Source organism: Alternaria viburni, assembly GCF_023758015.1.
Source record: "Alternaria viburni strain BMP 2772 chromosome Unknown scaffold_9, whole genome shotgun sequence".
NCBI lineage: Eukaryota > Fungi > Ascomycota > Dothideomycetes > Pleosporales > Pleosporaceae > Alternaria > Alternaria viburni.
In genome coordinates, this window is record NW_026055778.1 from 639,707 (window position 1) to 663,684 (window position 23,978).

A 23,978-nucleotide genomic window follows, 5' to 3' on the forward strand; every position below is an offset into this window, starting at 1 on the left:
AGCTTTCCCCGACTCCCTGCGAAAGGAAGCTTTTGCGATGAATCACATTATCTGTTCTCCCGCATTGTCTTTGGTACACCCGGTTGATTGGGGTTAAAGAGACGGATCGGTCATTGTATCTTTGATGAACACCTCTGGAACCGGACGATAAGTGGAAAGTGGTCGTTACTATGGCATGTAAGCATCTACCTCTATCCTCTCGTGGTATTCTCGGATGTTGACTATCTTCAAGTACCCATAATCGCCGGAGCAGCAGGCACAGCAGCCCTAGCAGCCTACCTCAACGCAAAATATCATATTGCCCATGACCTTAGGCGTAAACGCGGTGCTCTCTCACCGACACAAGATGTCCTTGACTTCATCGCCGACCGTGCAGCTCGCAAACGTGCTCTCACGTACCACGCTTTCGAAGACCAGGTCTGCAGCCAGCCGAACCATGCATTCCTCATCTTCGAAGGCAAAATCTGGTCATACAAGGAGTTCTTTGATGCATTCACCAGGGTGGGGAATTGGTTGATAGAGGACCTGGGCATACAAGCTGATGAGGTGGTTGCTGTGGATGGCGGGAACAGCCCGGAGTATCTGATGCTCTGGTTTGCTCTCGATGGGATTGGAGCTGTCCCGAGCTTCGTCAACTGGAACCTCACTGGGACAGGATTGGTGCATTGCGCAAGGGCAAGTATTCCTGGAACTAGGCGGATAGACACTGGCTGACTTCTGCAATAGCTATGCAACTGCAGATTCCTCATCACAGACGCCGATGTCAAGAGCAATGTCGAGCCATGCCGTACGGATCTCGAGGAGACCGGCATCAAGATCCAGTACTACGATCCCTCGTTCTTCGCGTCGCTACCGAACCCGACTCTTATACCAGACTCGCGTCGCGAACACATTACTATAGAGTCCCTCCGCTCGCTGCTGTATACTTCCGGAACGACCGGACTGCCCAAAGGTGTGACTTTGAGCACTGGTCGCGAGCTCTTGACTGGCTACAGCGCCGCCAAATACCTCGAACTGAAACCGGCATCCAGAATGTACACATGTATGCCACTTTATCACAGGGCTGCGCATGGCCTTTGCGTTACACCGATGGTTCATGCTGGCGGTACAGTCGTATTGAGCCGGAGGTTTTCGCACAAGACCTTCTGGCCTGAAGTCGCAGCTTCAGATGCGGATATCATTCAATATGTCGGCGAGCTCTGCAGGTATCTACTCAACGGCCCGACGAATGCATTCGAGCGGAAACACAAAGTAAAGATGGCATGGGGCAACGGCATGCGCCCTGACGTCTGGGAACCCTTTCGTGAGCGTTTCAACATACCCATCATCAACGAATTATATGCGGCTACCGATGGATTAGGGGCGACATTCAATCGCAACGCTGGTCCCTTCACGGCAAATAGCATAGGTCTCCGAGGGCTGATCTGGAATTGGCGGTTCGGCGACCAGGAAGTGAGGGTGAAGATGGATGTTGACACGGAAGAGATCATGAGAGATGCAAACGGCTTTGCAATCAGATGTGGAGTGAACGAGCCAGGCCAGGTGCTGCACAAATTAACACCGGAGACGGTGGCTACTTCACCAGGCTACTACAAGAACGAAGGTGCCACAGAGAATAGGAGAATTAGGGATGTGTTCGAGAAGGGCGATATGTAAGTCATCCTTCCAATCTCGTCGACTGCAAGCTTATGAAAGTAGATGGTTCAAGTCGGGAGACATGATGCGACAAGATGCCGATGGCCGCGTCTTCTTCGTCGACCGTCTAGGTGATACATTCCGTTGGAAGTCAGAGAACGTATCGACAAACGAAGTAGCCGACATGCTCGGAAAGTTCCCGCAGATCGCTGAAACGAACGCATACGGCGTCCTCGTGCCTGGCTACGACGGCCGAGCGGGGACTGCATCTATCGTTATGGCAGATGGAGTCACAGAGTCAACATTCGACTTCGCAGCTCTGGCAAAGCACGCGAAAGCGGTCTTACCGAGTTATGCAGTGCCGCTGTTTCTAAGAGTAACGCCTGCATTAGAGTATACTGGCACTTTGAAGATTCAAAAGGGTAGGTTGAAGAAGGAAGGTGTTGATCCGGATAAGATCACTGGAGAGGATAAGCTGTACTGGCTACCAGAGGGTAGTGATCGGTATCTCCCATTCACGAAGAAGGATTGGGAGGCTGTAGTAGAGAAGAGGGTACGGTTGTCATAGTCTCTCTATTATGGCTGACCTCACACCAAATGCACCGTATGTTCTAAGAGCCCTTTCTGCTCCTGATTGAGTGCTACACCATGACTTCAACGCTTCCTAGGGCCTACATTGACGTTCAGTTATCTACTTTGCATGTTTTCATCTCGGTGTAGGCTGCAGACCTACTCAACCTCTTCCTTGTGTGAGGGGTACTGGTGACTGATTCAGGCCACCAAGGAAATCCGAGTTATCAAGTACAACCGCCACCATCCCAGTTGGCCATCATCCACGTAAGTGTTGATCACTCACTACACGTCTTCGATCCACTTTTGAACGACAAAAGACCCCACCGGGCATCAATCGTCGTCGCCCTCTCGACATGCATCGCCTGCACTCTACATTCACTCCATGGCTGCACCATGGGGCTCATTGCGCTGATCCCAAAAACACCTTCAGGGCTGTACGCTACGTCCAGGGCGCAGCTAGCCCCATTGTGGCTGCATAGACGCTGGGGCGTAAGGGTCCACAAACCAAGATCTTTCCGCCCACGACATTCGTCATGTTCTACGTTGCGGGTGATACACGTGGAAAGGAATGCTGGTTAATGTGGTGGTTAAAAGGGTAGGTGATCGAGCCAATCAGGTGGCATGGGGTTGAACTTGCGTGCATTGTTGCGTGAGTCCCGAGAAGAGGGTCGAGTCCGGAGATTTGGTTTATGGTCTGGTATGCGACAGTTGGCTCGCTTCATTATATCAGATAGAACGGAAGATTTAGGGAATTGATTAGGTGTATGCTTGGACCGTGAAGATGGCTTGTTGTGCTGTTGAGATGGAAAGTGAGTTTGGTTGGGGAATGGGGCTACGTAGAGGGGTCCTCCTGGTGCTGATTGTGTTCTACGTGTCTCTGAGACCTAAATGCACCACTTGTTGTGGTTCCCGGGATGCCTTAACATGCACAAGCATTGATGTATAGCCTTTGGCTGTCCAGCTTGATAGCCAACACGAAACAAGCAAGTGGGCAGCCAGGAATTACCTTGGCCTACATGATGGACCTCCTGTCAGAGAAGAGATAGAAGCATTAGACTGTCGGTAGATTTACCGGAGCGGAAATCTAGGTTGTAACCTTCGATAGTTTGCTGTCAAACTGTGAGGCGACGTTGGGCGTTGGGTAGCTCTGGCGCATTGAATCCACGAGTCGCACTCGACCAACGCATTGTAATTACCCTTCAAACCATACTTTGGAACAACCAGACCATGCACTCCATCCACGAACAACGTTAGGATAAGTGAAGCATGATTCAGCAAGACGCGATCGTGATCAGTCGTCCCAGGGTAGACGAAGGGGACAACTGAAGCGAGCCGACAAGCGAAAACGTCAACCCGGATTCGATCAAACCTTCAATCGCCGTTAAACCGCGCCATTCCCCTTTGACCCAAAACAACAATGCGACACTTTACCCCAACTCACCTCCAACAGAACTATAATACACACAGATCTTCACGCGACAACCGCATACAGACGGTGTAGTCAAGCTAGCACCCAACTTCCCTAACCGCCACGCACCTGCCAATTTACCAACAGTAAGGAAAAGTCTCCGAATCCAGCCAAAAACACCACAAATCTCCCCCAGAAACTCTCCAGTTGGTCGGTTCGCTTGCTCCCCACCCCCTTTCGCAGCCCAGCCCCCACACGAAGGGGGGCGCGCAATACTGTATCGATCGCCATGCTCGAGTCCCTCATTTTCAGCCCTACAATCGCCCGCTGTCATCGAAACCAAATCTGAGGTTGAATCGTAATCATCGTTAAATTCAGCCCAACGGTTCTATTCCCATCTTAGATGGGGCAGACCAGAAACTTAGTAAACAGGTGGCATGCACTGGGCGTGTGATCGACCTAGCCGCCCACCAGCGCTCGGTACTCAACCTGTTACGCGTCCGGTGTGGAAAAAAGGGAAAAGGACCAACAATCATCTGCCGGACTTTCTGAACGGTGTGCGCAGGACTACGTTGGCAGTTGGTGCTTGGTGGTGGTTTAATCGGTGCGAGAACTGTGTATTCGGGGCGAATGTCGCGATGCATGGGTGACCGTGGCTAGGATCTGGTTCTGTCTCGGCTCTCCCTCACCTTCAAGTCCCTGACTCGACTCACCAACATGATCGTGGAAGTGATGCGCACGAATACCTGTCGAATGGAAAATGCCGGACGCTGCAGGGCTCAACGGCACATGGATTTTCGCTTTCATCGGGCTGGGCGCATCGCTGGACGGATACACCTCATTTACCAGAAAACGGGAATACTGGTAACACGGATTTCTTTGTTCCGCTTCGCAATACTGTACGGATTAGTACGAAGGCGGAATACGGGTTTTTACATTGGGCCGACTCACGACATATCGTCGTCAGGTTTGTTGTGCTATAGGGGGTTCGCGGAAGCTGGGGCAGGGGGTTTGGCCGCGTGCGCTCTTTGTCAATCTGAAGGTCTGGACAAGGATGGCATCGTGGGCACGGGTTTCCGAAGCTTCCGCCGCCGCACCGGACGGGCGAGGAGAGGGCGCTCATGACGCGATGCGACGCGTCGTCTTTCTGCTTTCGAGATGACGGTGTAGCAGCATGAGGATGAATGCGACGAAGACGGTGTGGAATACATGTCAGACGCCTACTTCTTACACCCCGCGTGGAGGGTAAATTCTCCTTCAGCCCTACAGCGCGCGAACGGTTGTCAGATCAGTAAGCCCTTGCGCGAGCAACCGCCGGTGGAGTTGACCCTGGAGAATTGGGTGCTGACATATACAACGTGGGAAATCCGGGGTATCAGATACAACTGTCCACCAGGACAGTAACGTGAGCAAGATATGACGTGATTTGATTTGATTGCAAATCCTCTCCATGCATGGCCCCTTCACAGGAAGGATCATGCTCCTGGAACCCTATACTTCCGCTGCAAATACAGTGTGACGGAGGAATCGTCTCGTGCTCGGATGTAAAAGACCGTCTCAACCCGTCCTCCGGGCAGCAGCGAAGTGCGAGAGGTGTCACAAATCGCCGAGACCCTTTGCTTCGGGCTCGCACGGGAATTTTGAAACTTTACCCCTTTAGGAAAGCGTTGCGGTCAATCCTTCTTCTCTGCATTATCCTGAAAGCGTTTAGGCGGCTTCGTACTCGCCTCTTTGCCGCTAATGGAACGTTATTCGTTGGTTCGTTTACATGTGAAATCCGCTGGGCAACTAGTTGCGAATTGAACGCAAGGCTGAATCGACAGGTACTAGTTGGGGCTGTCTTGTCGATGGTCCTTGGAATTCTTCGGCATCGGGGTCTGTGTCAACGCTACGGAGCGTTGTACGATATTCGATTCGCAAATCAAACTTAATCGCTCGAATCCAAGATCAACGGCGGTGGAGTTAGAAGGGCGTTATTACCGACAGAACGACCGTTGGGGACCGCCCAAAGGATGGACAAAGTGCTTAGCGGCTTGCGATAGTTACCGGCGCTAAAACATCCTGCCCAGGTGTCAAAGCTCTAGCATTAGACAGTTTCTGCGGAACAGTCACGTCAAGCGAGCCATGCGCTTGCTGACAAAGGTCGAGGGAGGCATACCTTTCGTAACGATCCTCGTGGGCGGTGCACGAACCCGAGTATGGTATGCGAGACAGTGCGACGCCTGCCCTGTACGCGACTAAGTGGCGCGGACGTTTCAACGGCCAACCTGAAGGTATGTTCTGCGAACAACGATACGTGTCGCAGAGCGTGACGGGGCGACACAAACTCTGCGCTTGTAATTATCGTATGCAAAAAGGCTCAGGCGTAGCTGGTGGCCTTGCCGAATGGCTGCCTGCTGGTATGGGTCCCGGAATAGCATGGCAGACGAGAGCAACAGACGAGACACGGTTGAACCCGTGAAGGATGCTTGTGCCACTGTCCGTTTCACACCAGCCTCTCATGGAGCTTTCCACACAGCCGCGCCGGAGCTGACTCCGTGCCGTGGCATCTCGCGCTCTGCACGTGACGAAAAACCGGTCACCGAGTGCCCGCTTGTTATCGTGGGATTGCTAGATCGCATCCGGTATGCCGAGCAACGAATTGCGCTCCGTCGAAGCTGTCGCGAGGCGTCGTGGCGCGGTTTGCGTACCGAGTGATCCGCATGCTTCTTGAACTACTCCCAGATGTGCAGTTGTAGTGCATGTGGAGACTTTTGTATCATTTCAAATTCGAGTTATCCATGGTATGTGGAATGCGTCACTGGCAGAGTCGCGCAGCCCCACTAGAGGCTGAATCCCACGAGGCGCAGGCTTCGCAACATGCTTCCGCATCAGGCAAGTTGCTGTCGCACGTAGGATTGCTTGAGACCTACTTGCGTCACATCTCTCGCCCTGCTGCTCTCCACGCTTGCGAAGTATACTCGCTGCGTACGAGCAGTCTAGTTGGCTGCGCTCTCAAAGTTATTTCAGTTGGCTCATATCGATATGGTTACGCCGCAGACGCGTAGGTAGGGTTGCATCGGCAGGCAGCCTGACCGGTAGCTGAAAAATTGGCTTGATTGAAGGACTGCTAATGGAGGATGGGATATCAATTCATGGAAGGGCGAGTCTGTTTATGGCTCAAGCGGGTGACGAGCACCGGATGATCCAATGGTTCGGGGCTGTATGATCCCGTCTGGGGGACCGCGGGGTAGGTGGTGGGATGATGATTATTCAGAGATCGGCGAGGTTCTAGTGTCCGACGGCGTAGGCGTACTCGCTGACTTGCTAGAAGCAGTAGTTGATGCAAGGAAACAGAATGGAAACTATCCTTGTGTGCGTTTGCGCTTTTCAAATACCCGCATTCTTTGCAGTCACCCTGCATGTCGTGAATAACAGGTTGTTGCGCAGAAGATCGACGGTGCAGGGTTGTACGGCTGCGCGCCCTTTGACACCCAAATCAATATCGCGATGCTTCAACGGACGAAGGCGGAGGTCAAAAGACTGACCGATCGCGATGCGGACTTAACGTGGCAGCGGTGACCTAACCTGGCGTTCGCGTGTGTAATGCGTGGGAAAGACTCACACGGTACATGTGCTTGCGCACCGCATGTGCATTGGAAGTTCGCCGTGTGATGGAAGGCGTTGCAAACAGGCAACAACCCCATGATGTTTGTCGCGAAGAGAGAGGGTGTGCTTCGTGCCTAATGTGTATGCAGCAGCGACGCTGAGCGACCTTTCTATCACCATTTTCACGGCTGACTGCTTTGTATTCACGCACCAAATACAGCCTCGTTCAGTCAGCTGTCCCCCTCAGCCCTATCAGTGTCCCCACCATGCGCGTTCCAGAAGTACTGCAGAAGCAAGCAGCAACCACCTCCGATGCAGCACGGGCTGAGTAATGAAGTCAGGTACTTACGAAATCGCTGTGTTACTTATAGGCTTTGAGTGGCGTCCAATTGTATCCTGTCGCGCCATTTACCTGTTTGAAGCGTGTCGAGCGGCACGGCACTTTCGGGTCGGCTTCGCGTTGCAACTCCGAGTCCGCGCATTCTGATGTACGATGATGCCTAGGTCGCTCCTTCGAAAGAGGAGTCATTCAAGACGATCTTGATGCGTTTGTGCACATCATACATGAATCAGCATTCTAGACCTGTCTAGTGGAGAATCCATCGTTCGATAGTTTGCGTGTCTGACTCGGTTCCTAGAGAGGCCTCTGGGTTGGGTCTGTTGCAGCATTGCCAAAGTCCGATGATGGTGTACTTGCAGGCCGTTCGAGAAGCGGATGTCCGTGTGGTCATGATAGGACGGCTTATGGACAAGTCTACACCACGGCATACTCGCTCGAAACGGAAGTATTTCCACCGCAGACGCAAGCCACCTCACAGCGAGGAGTGTAATTTGTCGGCATGTTCGATCTTGCATTTGCTCAGGAGACGCACGTAGTGAAAAAGTCGCTCTTCCAAGAATTGTGAGCTGGATAATGTAACATGTGCGTTCGAGCCAGAAATATAATGAGTCGTGCGCATTGTGCTAATCTTGCTCTTGATATTTGGTTTGATTTTGCCTGCGGCACAGCAGTTACGCCCGAGCGCTTCGAAGATCGACTCGCAATACGGGCCTGAACAGGGACGTCGAAGGATTCTTTCAGGGATCTTACCGTTCCCGCGAGAACGGCTGAACGGTCAGGAAAGGCAAGTCTCCTTCTTGGCACAGGAACGCCATCAAGCGTCGCTTCGCAGCGTTCTGGCGCTGGAAGCGCTACTGTTGATAAAATGAGTCGAAGAGAGTCGAGATGACACTAGTCTCCGAATGACTGTTCGTTTCGACCACCAACCTGAGACTGCATACTGCGGCTGATAGCGACCCTCCACTCTCTGGGCGTGGGAAATCTGTCTGCCTTGAGCTGCATGATGACGGAAGCGAGCGCGGGTTGTGATTGCACACGTTGCTTTACAAAAGCGCAAAGGCCGAGACCTTCTATTGCCAGTCTGCCACGAGGTCTGACGCCCCATGCGGAGGCACCGCGCTCGCGACACCGTCCGTGTGCAAGGCGACCAATCGTCATCGGTGAAGGGGCGCTGGATAATAACGGGCGCTTGGGTATACATGAACCCTCTAAGCGAACACGCTCGATTCTACGCAATACGCGACAAATGCGGTATCCGTGTTCTTGTCCGTGGGGATATATGGAAATGATGTTCAGTGATTTCAGCGACATGTGGAAAGAGCGGCGGCAGGCTTTCCCACCACACTGGTCGTTCCCTGCTATCGGTTACGCCCTGCAACCGGTGAGCTTAATACTGTACGAGGTGGTCCCATACACGGATGTATACAGAAAACCCCTCACTAAGTTTCGGTGTAGTATATGAGCGGCAGTTATCACAGGTCTTCGCTCGGGTGCTACAGCGCACGACCAAATGAATGACAGTGGGGACACGAGGAGGGGTACCTGTGTCGCATCGTTGCTGGACCAATGATGGTGTTTCGGGTGCTGACTTGTGTGCGTCGTAGGGCTGTAGGGCTGCGAAGGAGGGTGGTAGAGTTACTGTCATCAGAAAGCTGGCTCGACTTGGCACAGCGGCCGCTAAATATAGGCCGTGCCCCTCTTGCGATGAATTAGCGCGATAGTCGCTTCCAAAGTCGCAGTTGTTTTTGACGATAAATATGGAAGGAACGGCATTAGCACGGCGGCTGCCTCTCGAACAGCGTTACTAGACGATGCGAAGGTGGAAGAATAGAACGATACGCGTGTACTGCGATTGACTGGTTAGTGTGTTTTGGTATGGGATATTGTGCTCATGTAGGCGATCTCGCGGTCGCCGTAGCACGACTCACTCGATGCCCCTCTTGGGCATACACCCGGCCGATGACGGTAATGTACCAAGGATGCAAAGCACGTTGATAGTGAACCCGGTGATAAGGGCTGGACGAGATCACATGACCTCTCGCGACGTCCCTCTCCCCAGCATGTATCGCGTACAGCGGTGAGATTTGCACGGAACGCCCGAAGGAACGGTCGCCCAGTGCCCTGGAGGGGAAGTTGATTCGTGCTGCTACTCGTCCAGCCACTCAGAGGACGCGACGAGAACCGGTGGCAGGGACCCCCAGCCGCCGCTAGCCGCTCTGGGAAACATATGGGTCCTCCCGCCTTACAGACTCACCGTCGGAACAACCTCACCTTCTGTGTCGCTTTTACACGACTTCAGCATCCGCATAGGGTGTATACTCTTCAGCCACCACGGACCGATCACGAACTTGGCGATGCACCGCGCAATTTGGGTGTTGGCAGCATCTCTGCGGTGAGCTCTCTGTCACCGCAACATGGCAGTGCTCCAAACGGTGTGAAACATTTGACTCTACGCTACAGCGACAGGCCAACTCGGTAGATGAGTTCGAAAGAAGATGTCGCGTAATGCACACCTGGCTAGCTTCTTTGACGCTTGCTGGACTGCGAAACACTGATTCGTCTTCGTTGATCTCCGCCAACCAGGCGTAACACAGCCATGCTGGGCAAGGAGACATTCCGAAGCAGACGAGCCACTATGCCTGATACCGCAATACAACGACTCAGCTGCTCATAGCCTTCCTCTTGGCCATGCGTATTTCCTACATGAATCAACGGGTCAAAGAATAAGAGTCGTCGGGACATTGATGGACATCAAGAAGGGCCTATAGGAAAGAAGAGTCTCCTGGTGCCACGGCCGTGGGACTCTGATTCCTGCCGCAGAGGCTTGTTCAGCCCAGGTGTTGCCGTAGGTGGACAACTGCAGCAGCCAACGGCCCCGTTAGCCTGCGTTCTGGGTTTGACTTGCTGACGCGGGGTCGGGGTAAAAGGTACCGTCTGCATATCCCACCAACTTGCGCCGCAAAGTCGGCAAGGTATCATCTAGCTCGTTGAGACATCTCCAATGAGAGAGCAGAATGGACAATGCAATTGTCTCCCACGCCACGTTACACTCTTACAGTTGGTGTGGCATTGTCGACAAGCATACCCCTTGCCATTATCTGGACGCTGTTAATTGAGCGTTGTAGTTGAATACAGACAGTGAAGTAGGGAATGTCTCTCAAGCGAGGGGACATGAGCTGCGATGTCTGAGGCGAAGAGCTCCACGGACGTCTAGACAGACTTGAGGCCCCACTCATATGGGAACCCGACATCAAAGCGAATAGCCCTGGAGAGCAGCTGAGTTGCGATAGTCGATAGCTGAGGTCGAGGTCTCGACACACGTGGCATAGCGATCTGCCCTTTTCCCTCTTTGATGGGTAGCGCGAGCGTGCCAACGCGTGTGTGTCTCAGTCCTAGATCACCAACGTACACACGGTTCGCTCCTCCTATCCCCGTTAATCGGCCCCCGCAACCTCGATGCTTCATGCAATGGTAGTACCAGTGATAACACCAACCATATCGCGTATGCGGACTAATTCCAGTGCAAGCTGAGGATAGTCGCTATTTACCAACTGCAGGCTCTAGGACCAACGGGACGGTGTACCTTTAGATCTGAGCAGCTAGCGCGCCACCAAGCTTTGAAACGACCGGTGGTTTCTTTACAGCCGCCACGCACAATTCGACGAGATAAACTCTGCAGTAGGCTCGCCCAGGCCATATATAGCAGTGGTTGATGAGAGAGTGGCCGCAGATGTCGAGTAGAAGCAGGAGGTAGTACCAAACGTTTGTCAAAATTTCAGGAACGACATCAGGGCGATAGGCAAGAAGAGGCGGTCTTGAAACTGTACCTTACCTGATCGAAGATATTCTGGGACGTGTCACATAGGCGGCTCAGTGAAGGCGCAGCTACAGAAGGCGTGAAGCCGACAAGGCTCGACCGCCAGGCGTAGGGCGTGCCGTTGTAACAACGGCAACAAGACACTAGCAGAGCAATCTGCCAACAGCAAATGGGTTCAGGGCGTGTCTGGCAGTGTTTCTAGATGCACATTTCCCATGATGATTGGCTTCTCCAGTGTCGTTGGTGGAAACATGGCATGGCTAAGCTTTGGGCTGACTGCCGCTATGCGCCTTCTGGCTCAGAACTCACCGACACTGCAGTAAGGTGCTGATGCGGCTGCGGAAGAACATGGGACAGTGCGTAGGGCTGGTGGAATGCGACGCTCGTTTGAAGGGGCCTTTGGGGCTCTTTGAGTGGTGGCGCTGTTGCGGCAGCGTACTTTACTTAGGCACGGCGTGACAAAGCAGCTAAATGCATCGCGGGTGGGTGAGTGCTAGCTGGATGCAGGATATGGTCTCCATTCAGCAGGCTTCCTGATTCCCACGCGCAACGGCGGAGGGACGGAGTTGAGGTCGGGAGCAGCAGGACAGCAGTCGGAGGGGTCGGAAGGCTAGTGAACGGCGACGTCGAGGTGTCGCGGTGTGGCATGCCGTCGAGAGGTTGCGCATGCACGACGAGGCCGCGGGCAGCAGCCAATGGCGGCGGGGGCTGGACGAGTGTGATGATCTGGTGTGAGCCGGTCAAGGCGCAATTTACCCACGCAGCAGACCTTCAGCAAGACGTTTGCGTTCGTCGGCTTTTGGCCCCCATGTGCGGGCGGCGCTGTGGAGGCTGGACGCCCCATTCACCCTCGCAGCTCGCAGCTCGCAGGCTCGGACGAGAGCCGAGGCGTGGTGATAGTCTTGCTCGCAACACGTCGACGCATGCGGGAGGGCATACGCACGCCGCACGCAGGGACGGAGATAATGACAGACCCGGCGCCGCGAGGTTCAGTGACGCCCCGACCGCGACAGCGACAGGCCCCAGGGTCATAGGGCTGTCTGTGATGTGCACTGCGCCAGCAGCCAGGGTAGCAGGGTTGGTGGGGACGCGACAGGGAACCGCCGCGACGACATGGGACGACGACACCGCTCTCCGCTAGGGAGCTTTGGTTTCAATACACTCGCGCCCGACGCTTCCGTGCCCTCAGCTGCCTGTCTGCCCGTCCCTCACTGGCCCGCTGCCATGCTGCGCTAGCGCCCATACTAAATTTACAAGACCGCAGTCGGTCAAAGTACACCGGCCAGGGTTGCTCCAAATCGTACCAAATTGAGAAATGCTCAAGCGGCCATCGCGTAGCCCAGGGTGTATGCGAGAGGCCTGAAGCTGGGGACCAACACTAGCCAGTCTGTGCTCCACAAGAACGACTGCGGACGCAACATGGACGGCGAGATAAATATACTGTCATCCCCGACTGCCAGACTGAGCCTCTCTCATCCCACTGATAACAACCTCCTCAGTCCTTCACCTGCAAATGCTCCCCACATCCAACATCACCATGCACCGACACGCTGCCTACCCATATGCCCAGCCGGCGCCCACTACCACCAGATACTCGGGCACCTCCTCAGCCTTCTCTGCTTCGGCCAACCCCAACGAGGACTGGACCAAGATCTCCGATCTTGCTGAGCGCAGGCGGATACAGAACCGCATTGCCCAGCGCAACTACCGCAAGAAGCTCAAGAAGAGGCTCGAAGACCTTGTAAGTTCTTGTGCTACCAACCCTCGTACTGCTCGGAACGCCATACTAATCCGGTTGCAGGAGCGTCGTGCTGCCTCGAGCTCAGCTTCACCTGAGCAGAAGCCTGCCGAGCTGCAGCCACCACAGCGATCCCCGCGCCAGGAGTTTCCCTCTCCGTCGTCTTCGGAATCCTCGTACACCACCCCGCCTGCCGAGGATCGGGGCATGTTCTCGCATCAGTACACGCGCCAGCTTTCCACCAGCCCACCTCCCTTCTCCGTAGCGTCGTATTCGTCGGCCTACCCAGCGCCAGATGCAGTCGCCTACTCGATGCCGTACTCCACTTCGCCCTACCACACAATACCGACCACCCTCACACCGGAGATGCCAAGCTACACCTACCTGCCGCCACCCCACTCGTCCGCCTACTCCACTGGCCTGCCTAGCCTGGTGCCCAGCATGAAGAACGAGTACTACGGCGACGAAGAGATGAGCCCCTTCGGCGTCGGCTACGCGGCCATTTGCGGAAACGAGATTCAACCACCACATTCGTACGCAGACTCAGTAAGGCTCCCCACTCGCCAGCCCTACTACGCATGAACGTCCAACTCTTGCACTCGCCGCCGCTGCCTCGACGAGCCACCGCTGACAGCCGCCGGTAGAAGACACTGTCTTTCGACTACCCGACGACGCCCAACTCCATGCCCCGCACACCTCCGCTGCCGCTTCTCTACTCCATGTGAGCAGGCGGCGGTGGTGCGCGGGCCTTGATTTCTCTTCTCTCGAGACGCAGTCTCTTTCTTCTGTGTTTATAGTTTTCTTGTTTTGCATTTCAGCGATTGGTCGTGTTAGCAAAGGTCCCTCGCTTGACCACGGAGATTTGGAGTTTGGCGTTTCCCATCTCTTCACAGAGACTGTTCTATTATGACTGGGACGAAGCTCGCCATGATACGTAGCCCCAGTGCCAGTGCGAGCCTGTGGTTGGATCATACAGCAATGAATATCCTTATCCACTCTACCATATTTTGACGTGCAAACGACTGTGAGATGGTGCGATTAATTCGACATGAGCGTGAAGTGTGCAGTGGTGATGCGTCGCATGTCGTGACTGCGCGAAGAAAGTGACCCGAGCGGTGAGATCATAGCTCTTTCCGCGCGCGCTCCGCCAAGCCTGTCGCGACGCGTCGTGCCTTCCACTCCCGCGTGGCCAACGTCAGCGACAAAAACCCAATTGCGACCACAACCACCCCCTTTCATGGCTCCCATCAAGCGCTCCCGTGTAGACAAGGCGCGACAGTATCTCGCGGGCGGCGCAGTATTCCGCGAAGACTCCGACGACGAGCTTGGCTACGAAGACCACCCCTGGGAATGGATCTACGACAACAATGGCATCGACGATGCGCAGCCTGAGCAGACTGCCTCGCCAAGAAAGAGAAAGGCTGCGCCCACACCGCTAGCAAAGCGCATAGTCGGTGCGCGCATGGGCAGCTTCAAGTGCAAAGTGGGAGATGCCGTGCTGCTCAAGGCAGAGGGCAACCAGGCATGGGTCGGCATCATCTGCGACTTCCACGAGGACCCGGACGAGGACGAGAAGATGGCCAAGTTCCTCTGGTTCTCCTCTGAGAAGGAAATTCGCAACCAGAGCAAAAAGCGTTCCGATTTTCTTCCCGTAAGTCCCTCGGCCTTTTGCGAAATTATACCTCTGACATTCAATAGAACGAACTCTACATATCTGCCGCATTCGACGACAACCCGCTAGCCTCGATCAACGGCACTGCCAAGGTATACTCGTTGGAACGTTTCCAGGAGTTGTATCCGGCAGGCGTCAAGAAGACCTCCAAAGACCATGGCAAGGTCTTCGTGTGCCGGAGAGGCTGCAACACGCGCACGACCACATATACACCAGAATTCAAGTGGGAGGACGTATACAGCGATGCCAAGGACATCCGATCGCTGGTCGATCTTGTGGAGGCTCAGACAAAGGCCACTAGGAGAACTGCCGGTCGTCCTAAGAAACATCAGCAGCCCGACTTGGACCAGTTCGTGATCCCTGACTCGGACGATGATGACTTGCCAAAGACTCCACGGAAGCGCCGGAAAATTAATGAAGCGACCACCCCCACATCGACTAGGAAAAGCCCGGCTGCGCGCAAATTCCTTACTCCAACGCACAAGAGGATAGTCATCAAGAAGCAATTGGAGTTCACACCGCTTGGCACGCGTGTACTTGACCCTTCGGCCCTAAACTCACCATTCCAGATCGCGCGGAATCAACTCCATGTTTCCTCGGTACCTGCCGCACTCCCTTGTCGTGAGGAAGAGTTCTCCACCGTGTATAGTCATTTGGACGCGGCCATTACGGACGGCTCGGGCTCATGCATCTACATCTCGGGCACACCTGGCACAGGCAAAACGGCAACTGTGCGAGAGGTCGTCGCCCAACTGCAAGCCTCAGTCCAAGCCGAAGAGTTGGATGATTTCATATTTGTTGAGATCAATGGCATGAAGGTCACGGATCCCCACCAATCATACTCGCTGCTCTGGCAGGCACTGCGCGGCGACCGAGTGAGTCCGTCACATGCACTCGAGCTACTGGAACGCGAATTCTCCACTCCCAGCCCGCGCAGGGTTCCCTGCGTGGTCCTCATGGACGAGCTCGACCAGCTCGTCACCAAGAACCAGTCTGTCATGTACAACTTCTTCAACTGGCCTGGCCTGCGGCACAGCAGGTTAATTGTCCTCGCTGTAGCGAACACTATGGATCTGCCAGAGAGAACGTTGAGCAATAAGATCAGCAGTCGCCTAGGTATGTCCCAGCTAGCATAGCGATCCTTCAGGAACGCGCCCCACGCGTTTGGCGTTTCGATCCCTCCTCAATATGCTACAATATCAGAGGGAGACGACGAGGTCTCCCAACGATCTGCGTATCAATTTGATGTTATCGGTGCGACTTGTATCGCCGGGTACGCCCGTTATTTTCCTGGCGAGAGGCTAACACACATCTTCTAGGCTTAACGCGCATCACTTTCCCAGGCTATACACATGACCAACTGATGCAAATTATCCAGTCCCGGCTCGAAGGTGTACCTGGCAATATTGTGCACCCTGACGCCGTTCAGTTTGCTGCACGCAAGGTAGCAGCTGTCAGCGGTGATGCGCGACGCGCGTTAGACATCTGCAGACGAGCCGTGGAAATCGCCGAAGCGGAAACGATATCGCAGGACCGGGACGATGAGGCGCAGCCAGGTACTCCGAGTAGGACCGGTCGGGGTAACAAAGCAAAGCAGCTCCAAGACTCTCGGTCAAATAAAGGTACCGGAGATCCGGATCATCGGTCCAAAGATCGGGCGGGGCGGAAAGGTATAGTTACTATGGCGACGATCAAACAGGCAATCAACGAGGCTACGAGTAGCCCCCTGCAACAGGCGCTGCGGGCTCTACCGTTGGCGTCCAAGGTGTTCCTTGCGGCCCTCTTGGCAAGGATCCGCAGGTCGGGCATTGGCGAAGCGATCCTTGGAGACGTTGTCGATGAAGCCAAACGGTTGGGGCTCATGAGTCAGTTACTGCCTGTGCACGATTACATTCTCGCCCCTGAGAAGGACGACAGAAGCGAAATGATGAACGGCGCAGCAATGCAGCCTTCTACGCCGTCGAAGCATAGAGACGTTGCTACTAATCTTGGCTTGAAGGAAACGAACAACAAGGCAGCAAGAGCACTCGGCCTCGCACTCGCAGCCACCGAGCTCGCAGAAGCAGGCATTATAGGCGTAGAGGCCCGACATGGCGAGCGAGTAGGCCGTGTCCGGCTTGGCGTTGGTGAAGACGAAGTGCGGCTTGCACTTGGAGACGATGAGACTGTCCATGGCCTAGGTTTCGGAGCGTGATGCATCCGCAACCCCTCGTTCCACTGCTCTCGTCTTCGCATTTCTAGAAGGTTGGTGCGCGTCCGACGGCATTTGCCGCACATCAACACACATTTCCAATATCCAACAATCTGTATACCCTTTGGCGACCGCATAATATACCCCTCATGGCCTAACGCCCGATTCTGCCCTTCCAATTGTATCCGCGACGTGTGCGACAGGCAGCGAATCAATGATGCAGCCGAGATGCATATGCGTGGATGGGAAGCTGTGCCACAGATCTACCGGTCAACGTTACGACGCCGGGCCGCCGACCGGGATCTTTCAGCGAATAACGTCGCCGTCTGTCACTTTAGCCGTCCTCGCCAACCTGCTTTCGAGCTGCGTGGCGTGGCGTGATGGAACTTCTCCGTTTCGTCTCGTCTCGTCTCAAGGAAGAAAGGAAGTAAGGTAGCATGAGGACATTTCACCATGCACACGCCCCACGCCTACGTCGTCGTCGTATATTCCAACGAACGCGAGATGCACAGCGTGGGCGTGGACCTGGCCCATGACATAACTCAACATAGCACAAACGTGATAAGTCGCTAATGGTATCAATCCACCTGACATACACCCCCAGCGCCTCATTCACCCACCACACCTCCCACCAACTCGCGTCCTCGCATCTAGATCCCATCTGCCTTCTTCCCTTCGTGAACCTCAAAACCTGCTGTGCATTCGTGGCGCCTCCCTCACCCGCGATCTCGATCGCGCATCTGGCTTCTCAGCCTGCCCACACGATCAAGTCCGTCCGCGTGAGTTGGAGGCTTGACACTTGCCCGCTTCTCTGGCCGCATACACGGTCTTCGTTCGCCCACTGCACCTGCATTTTGGATACGAGAGCGGGAGTTGGCGCGATTGGTCGGAGCTGCGTTGCGGGTACATGGATGGTATGGTGTGGACGGCGAGGTTCTCACGTACATGTATGTACACATTGCCCTGGCCCCCGGCTCCTGGCTCTTGGGGCTGAAGCGCGTGGACGGCGAGGTTAGGTGATGCGATTCGATTCGACGCGGTTTGTTGCGCCATGAGAACTTGCAGCGTGGGTTTTGCATATATGTACGTACATATGCCTGGCTGGCCGGAGTGTTGGGCCCAGGGTCGTATGTTTCGTGCAGTAGTCACGTTGAGACGAACTTGCTGGCGTGTTTCTCGAACGCGAAGTGGGAAGTTGGTGGTGATCCATGCAGTGCAGAGCCTGGCGTGGGCGATGTACGCCACATGTTGACAGTAGAGAGAGAAAGATGAATGTCCCTGTATTGAAATGAAAATAAGGCGTGTTGCAATCTAGAAGGAATGGATGCTGGGGCGGTGTTGCATGATTATCTCGTTTCGAAGATGGGGTAAGTGTAACGTGTTACTCGGGTCTTGTTCGGTTTGCGGTATATGGGCTTTTAATGGGAGGGGGGAGAGGGAGGCATATGTTTGCGAGTCGCCATTGTCTTTCTCCGCTGGATATTCTTCGTTGTGACACAGGCTTTGATGGGGTAGATAGTGTTCATGTTCGTATGTTCACTCAGATACAGCAGCTGATACTGCAATAGCTTGACATGCAAACACCTACGTGGCGTGTTCGTTATATGTGCTTATTCTATTTCTGTTTGATACTCAACATGGCTCGTCTCGCCGTCTCGAGGGACGTGGGAACCGTATCTTAACGATTGTCTAAGGCAATGATATAAAGATGAAATGCTCCATCAAGCTTCACGCCACCCAACTATGATGCCGCTCCAAGATGATATACAGATGCCTCATGCTCACACCCAAGTCCATCACCGTCAACCCATCAACCTATATAACATCCATACACATCTCCCACGACCCCCCTTCATCCCTCCCCCTCCTCCTCTCACCCATAATCCCCCTCTCAAGCTCCAATCCCACAACCCTCGCAGGCCACTCAATCAACCCCCACTTCTCCCGTCCCAGTACCATCGCAACCGCCGTCACGATATCCGCGCCCAGCCCCTCAAGCCACCACACATTCCGCACTCTACCAGGCAACACGGCATAGTGCGCTAGGACAACGAGCGCATGTGCGTTTTTGGCTTCGACCAAGGTGAGGAAGTCGCGGGGTATGCGCGTCGCCCAGACGAAGATTGCGCCGCGGTCTTTGAGCGTGGAGATGGTTGTGTCGTCGATGGAGTAGGGGACTGCGGTCATGGGTGGGTAGCGTTCAGGTAGCGTGAGTTGGCTTATGAGATTGAAGCTTTGGCGGAGGTAGAGCAGGGCTTCTGAGAGGTATTCGCGGTGTTGTGGGTCTAGGTCTGTTTCGCTGTCGTTCGTCCATAAGTTTTCTATGGCGGCGAGACGGGCGTCTTCGTTAAGGGCTCGCGGGGTCGCGGGCGTGGTGGTTCGCGGCCACCATTCTCGGGCTGTGACGGGATGGAGATCACTTCCTATGACCCAGTTCCAGCCTGAGAGCAGGACGGTGAGGGGCCCGCGAAGACCCCAGATTGTGCGGAGGGCGCAGGAGAGCATTTTGTCGGCTATGTCTGGTGGTGGCACGGTGGTATCGGGTGGTATCGAAGCGATTAGGTTCTCGATGTCTATCGCGGAGGTGCGGAAGAGATAGACAGCTGTAAATGTCGAACTCGCAAAGAGTGCTGCTGCGTTCTCTTGCGTTATGTTTTGAAGCTCTGTTCTATATCTCACTAGAGCTTTATTCATGCGCGCTGCTGCTAACGCGTTCATTCGTCTCTTATCCTCTTTGCGATCGTAAAGTCGACCGAGATGCAATGAGGCGACAGAAAGTACGCAGTTCGTTAGGAATTCGTGATTTTGCGCCATCTCAGGAACGTAGGTTTGCCAGGCTGCTTTTGCGGGGTCATCGTTCGCGAGTGAGAGAGATGTTGTGAACTCGTAGTGACATAGGACTTCTTGTAGTGATGGCGGAAGTAACTCTCGGATGTTTTTCCAGGCATCGTCTAAGCGGAGATAAGGCGGTATGGTGAGCTCGGGGAAATAGCCTCCTTGGTAGTCCCCTTGAGAAGGCGAGACGGTCAAGCTTGTGGAAAAGTCTATTGGTACATCGTCCAGAAAGATCTCAGTTTGACGTGGCATCTGCGTGGCGAGGGCTACTTCATTACTAAATGCGATGAGATTGGTTGGCGAATATGACGGTGTATTCTGCGTTTCTGGTGTGCTTGGTATCGGTGATGGTGATATCATGTGTTGCTGTGTTGATGCGGGTGATGTCGAAGTTGTCAAAAGGCGTGAGGAAGGAGCCAGCATCAGAAAGCTGCATGTGTCGCCTTTCTTGTCGCAGTTTGCACACGACGGGTGCTTGCAGTCGCACTGGATTTCAAATTAGCATTATAGAAAACCGAACATTTAGCGATTGATCTGGTTTGCAGTGATTCCGTGGCATCCTTAGTAGGCGAGGATATTGGAGCTTCTTGGGCCCTGTGTTACCACTACCCGAGAAGATGTTCTGTGGGTCATGGCATTACTTGAAATTGATGCCCATTGAAATAACTCTCAGATAGACGTCCTCGGCTACCCAGTGGCGCTGGATAAGTAACGTGATCGAGATGCACCAGAACGGGCATAACCAACCCCGTATGCATGAAGAACCAATAAGAAACTCATACGAATGACTCACCTTAATACGTCTTCGCTTACACTCCTTGCATCCCAGCCTCGTCTTGTTGTGTGATCGTCTCGTAGCCATGCCTTCCGACAATGGAACCGGATCCCGATACGGTGTATACGGTGGCGTAAAGAGGTAAAATAAGATGCGCCTTCTCAGAAAGTCGCTGGGGTTTGAGATAGGCCTACGACACGTTGAGGTCGCAGATACGGCAGCAAATTTACTGACACGATACACAGAACGCTGTTGAAGCGTGCAGGTGACATCGAAAGCAAGACCGATTGTTTCGTAAGGTGTGCGGCTGTGACGCTTCCCCACAGGGACCTGACGCTAGCCACGAAGGGCAGTTTTCGTACTGCGGGGCCTGTGATTGGCCGATGGAACATTCGGAAACAGCTACTTTCCGGAAGCTCCTGCGTGTGACGCAATTCCTGGTGTCTTGTTGATCGCCGTCTGGTGTCTGTATTTGAAACCCGCTCATGATGTATATTCGTATACTGATTCTATTCATTGCTTTTGTTGTAGCGCTTCAGACACCGTGCAAATGCATATGCTGCGCGCCATCTACCTAAGCTGGGACTAGATGTAGTACATAAACTCATGGCCACGTGTACTGTGGTTCAACTCAAAAGCGTTCCGTGCGAACCAAGAGAAATTCTTAGTTCTTGAATACGGTGGCAGAGCTCCAACGACCTGCGGCCTTCGCCCTGTAGTCGTCCTTGACCTTCTGTTCGCTCTTCCATTGAGTGAGTAGCGCGAGTCCGGCTTGAGCTTCTTCTATCGTAATGCTCGACAGTTCCAAAGTCTTCTGTAGGTCTTGCTCGTTCTGGGATTTCGAGCTGTTGTCGAGTATGTATCGGACGTTGTATCCGGACTGCAGATGGGATGCGCTCTGCGAGTGCTTCTTCAGGAACTCATCGTTGTAGGCTTTGAGGTCGGCGTCGGCAGGCGGTGTGGTGAAGGACTCCTGAATGACCTCCGAGGCCTGAGATGAGAGGGGCTCAGCGGGTTTGGAGACTGATAGATTAGCGATGAGCGTGACGAGGCATTCTGGATGTAACTTACTAGCTTGACGGAAGCGAACACTCTGCTCGTGCAGCTTGGGGTTCTCTGGGTCGATCTCCCGTGCAGCCTGCAGGCATTTGAGGGCGAGCAGGTATTTGTCTGAATGACTGTTAGCATACATATCGTATGGAATGTGCAGTCGAGTGACTTACTTCGTCGGAGATAGACCTCAAAACCCACGTTCTGAGCTCCAATGTTCTTGGGGCCTAACTCGAGCATGGGCTGCAAGAATCGTAGTGCGTCCTCAAGAGGCTGCTTTGTCTGGAGCAGCTTCTCGCCATTTGGATCTTGGTCTTCCTTCTTTGTCTCGCCATCATCGGCCTTGGCAGTCGCTTTTGCGGCAGCAGCAGCTTTGCGCTCGGCCTCGGCCTTCTCAGCCATCTCCCTCTCCTTCTTAGCCTTCTTTTGCGCTTTCTTGCGCTCGGTAGGATCCAGGTTTTCCAGATCAAGCTCGTCCGAGCTCGATAGCTTAGGGTTGTCCGCTAGCCGTACGTATAGCTCGACTGCCTGAGTAGCTGCCCTAGTGAAGAAAGGATGGTCGCGGAGGTGGTCTTCCCATCTGACCATGTCGATGTAAGCGCGGATCTGGCCCTTCCGTAATGAGAAGCTGTGGAAGTCGAACTGGTCCTCATGCCACACATCGAAGATGTCTGCAATGGCGGTGAAGCGCTTGAGAGCGAGACCGAGCTTCTCTTGTCGCAAGTATGCCTCGCCGTCTTCAAGCAGATACCACATGCACTGCATATCATGAAGATCACCAAGAGGTCCGCCCACAGTCTCGTTGCGAGTGAATTTACTCATAGTGTTAAGCGCGGTTTCGTTCTCGTTGTTTCGTAATTGGTATTTGGCGCACTTGGTGTTGATGTATCGATCGCCCTTTTCCAGCTCCCGTGCTTGGTCGAGGATTTCCGCGGCCTTTTGAACGTCGCCCATGTGCTTGTAGATCCGAGCCTTTGTCTGGTTGTAATCGACCGATTTCGGGTCCTTCTCGAGCAGCTTGTCTATGTACTCCATGGCCTTCTCTAGGTCGCGACTTTGGACGTAGTTGTAATGCTGGGCCAGGAAGTATAGCACAGCCTCGTCGAAACGGTCGGAGTTGTCGCCGTTGCTCTCGTCGCTCGTCGGTTTGCTGGAAGCATAGCCAAGGACCAGCTCTTCGATGACTGCCTTCTTTTCCTCGTCGCGGTAAAGCGACTTGATGTTGGGGAAGGTCGAGGGCACGCCCTTGTTCAGCTTGCCCCGGAGATAGGCATCCGCCTGTGTCTTGAAAGCCTCGCCCTGAAGGAAGTCCAGCGGTATCCGCCTCGCAGCATCGTTGCGCAGATTCTTGCTGGCGAAAGACTGGTACAGCTCGTTCAGCTTCTCGATGTCGGCGTCGTTGGACCGGTCCAGGCCAAGGGCCTTCTCCAAGCCGTCGAAGTATGCGCGGTACTCGCTGTTCCTGCTCAGAAGAATCCTGTATGCCTTCTCAGCCTCCTCTTTCCGTCCCAACTCGAGCAGGTATTTCGCCTTGAGTTCCAGCGCGGCGGTGCGATCCAGACTGACGCGCACCACCTCTTCCAAATGGTTCAGCGCACGTTCCACGTCGCCCGACTCGTAGATTATCGTGTTCTTGTAGAGGGTCGCTTCGGAGTGCTCGAGGTCCGACTTGGCGGGGGGTTGTTTGAGCGTCTCTTCGTACGTCTTGAGAATGTTTTCGGCCTCGGCGTAGTTGCCTGACAGATGGTAAGCGACTGCCAATGCCGTCCAGTTCTGGCGCAGTTGTGGGCGCTCCTGCATCATCTTCCGCCGGCTCTCAATGTATCCGTCGTAGTCGCGGACTTGGCACTGGAGAAGGGCGAGGTCGCGGAGGATGTTCAGCGATTGCGGTTCTATGCGCAGGGCCATCTTGTACGACTTGATCGCCTCGGGGTAGTTCTTGACCGATCGCCATAACAGGCCGTAGACGTGCCAGCAGACGTGCGACTTCATGTCGTTGCGGAGGGCTTCTTTGCAGAGGGCGAAGGCCTCGTCGCCCTGACCCTGGGAGTTGAGAATCAGGGCCTTCATGGCCTGGGTGTCGCCATGGGTGGGGTATTTCTTCAAGATCTGCTCGGCAGCTTTGAGGCCTGGCGGGGTCAGCGGTCGTGCCCGGCGTCGTCCACGTGCAATTGGCGCCTACCCTTCTTGTACAGCTTGCCCTCGTAGAACTTGATGAGCGAGCGGAAGAGCGTCGCCTCCTTGCTGGGCAGTTGTTGCGGCATCGCGGCGGGCGTGAGTCTGCAAGGCGCGGAGCGTCAACGAGGTTCCGGTACGAACAAGTTGCGCTCGGAATTGACAAGTCGACGCACGTGCG

At 54.4% G+C, this 23,978-nt stretch overlaps 5 protein-coding genes across 5 annotated transcripts; 3 read left to right on the forward strand and 2 right to left on the reverse strand.

The window, feature by feature from the left end:
* Positions 1 to 170: 170 nt before the first annotated feature.
* FAT1 (long-chain fatty acid transporter fat1) lies at positions 171 to 2,203 on the forward strand (the record flags this gene model as incomplete). The annotated part of the gene is made up of 4 exons (XM_049353997.1): positions 171 to 177; positions 275 to 660; positions 727 to 1,652; positions 1,699 to 2,203. 4 exons carry the CDS (start codon positions 171 to 173, stop codon positions 2,201 to 2,203), a joined length of 1,824 nt encoding a protein of 607 aa, XP_049211617.1.
* Positions 2,204 to 12,898: 10,695 nt separating this feature from the next.
* J4E79_005120 (uncharacterized protein) lies at positions 12,899 to 13,681 on the forward strand (the record flags this gene model as incomplete). Its single annotated transcript, XM_049353998.1, has 2 exons — positions 12,899 to 13,102; positions 13,163 to 13,681. The coding sequence occupies 2 exons, from the start codon at positions 12,899 to 12,901 to the stop codon at positions 13,679 to 13,681; spliced, it is 723 nt and encodes a 240-aa protein (XP_049211618.1).
* Positions 13,682 to 14,336: 655 nt separating this feature from the next.
* Positions 14,337 to 16,965, forward strand: J4E79_005121 (uncharacterized protein; the record flags this gene model as incomplete). Its single annotated transcript, XM_049353999.1, has 3 exons — positions 14,337 to 14,750; positions 14,798 to 15,887; positions 16,091 to 16,965. The coding sequence occupies 3 exons, from the start codon at positions 14,337 to 14,339 to the stop codon at positions 16,963 to 16,965; spliced, it is 2,379 nt and encodes a 792-aa protein (XP_049211619.1).
* A 1,812-nt stretch (positions 16,966 to 18,777) lies between these two features.
* J4E79_005122 (uncharacterized protein) lies at positions 18,778 to 20,157 on the reverse strand (the record flags this gene model as incomplete). The annotated part of the gene is made up of 1 exon (XM_049354000.1): positions 18,778 to 20,157. One exon carries the CDS (start codon positions 20,155 to 20,157, stop codon positions 18,778 to 18,780), a length of 1,380 nt encoding a protein of 459 aa, XP_049211620.1.
* Positions 20,158 to 21,236: 1,079 nt separating this feature from the next.
* J4E79_005123 (uncharacterized protein) lies at positions 21,237 to 23,886 on the reverse strand (the record flags this gene model as incomplete). The annotated part of the gene is made up of 4 exons (XM_049354001.1): positions 21,237 to 21,595; positions 21,644 to 21,742; positions 21,796 to 23,751; positions 23,805 to 23,886. 4 exons carry the CDS (start codon positions 23,884 to 23,886, stop codon positions 21,237 to 21,239), a joined length of 2,496 nt encoding a protein of 831 aa, XP_049211621.1.
* Between the last annotated feature and the right edge of the window lie 92 nt (positions 23,887 to 23,978).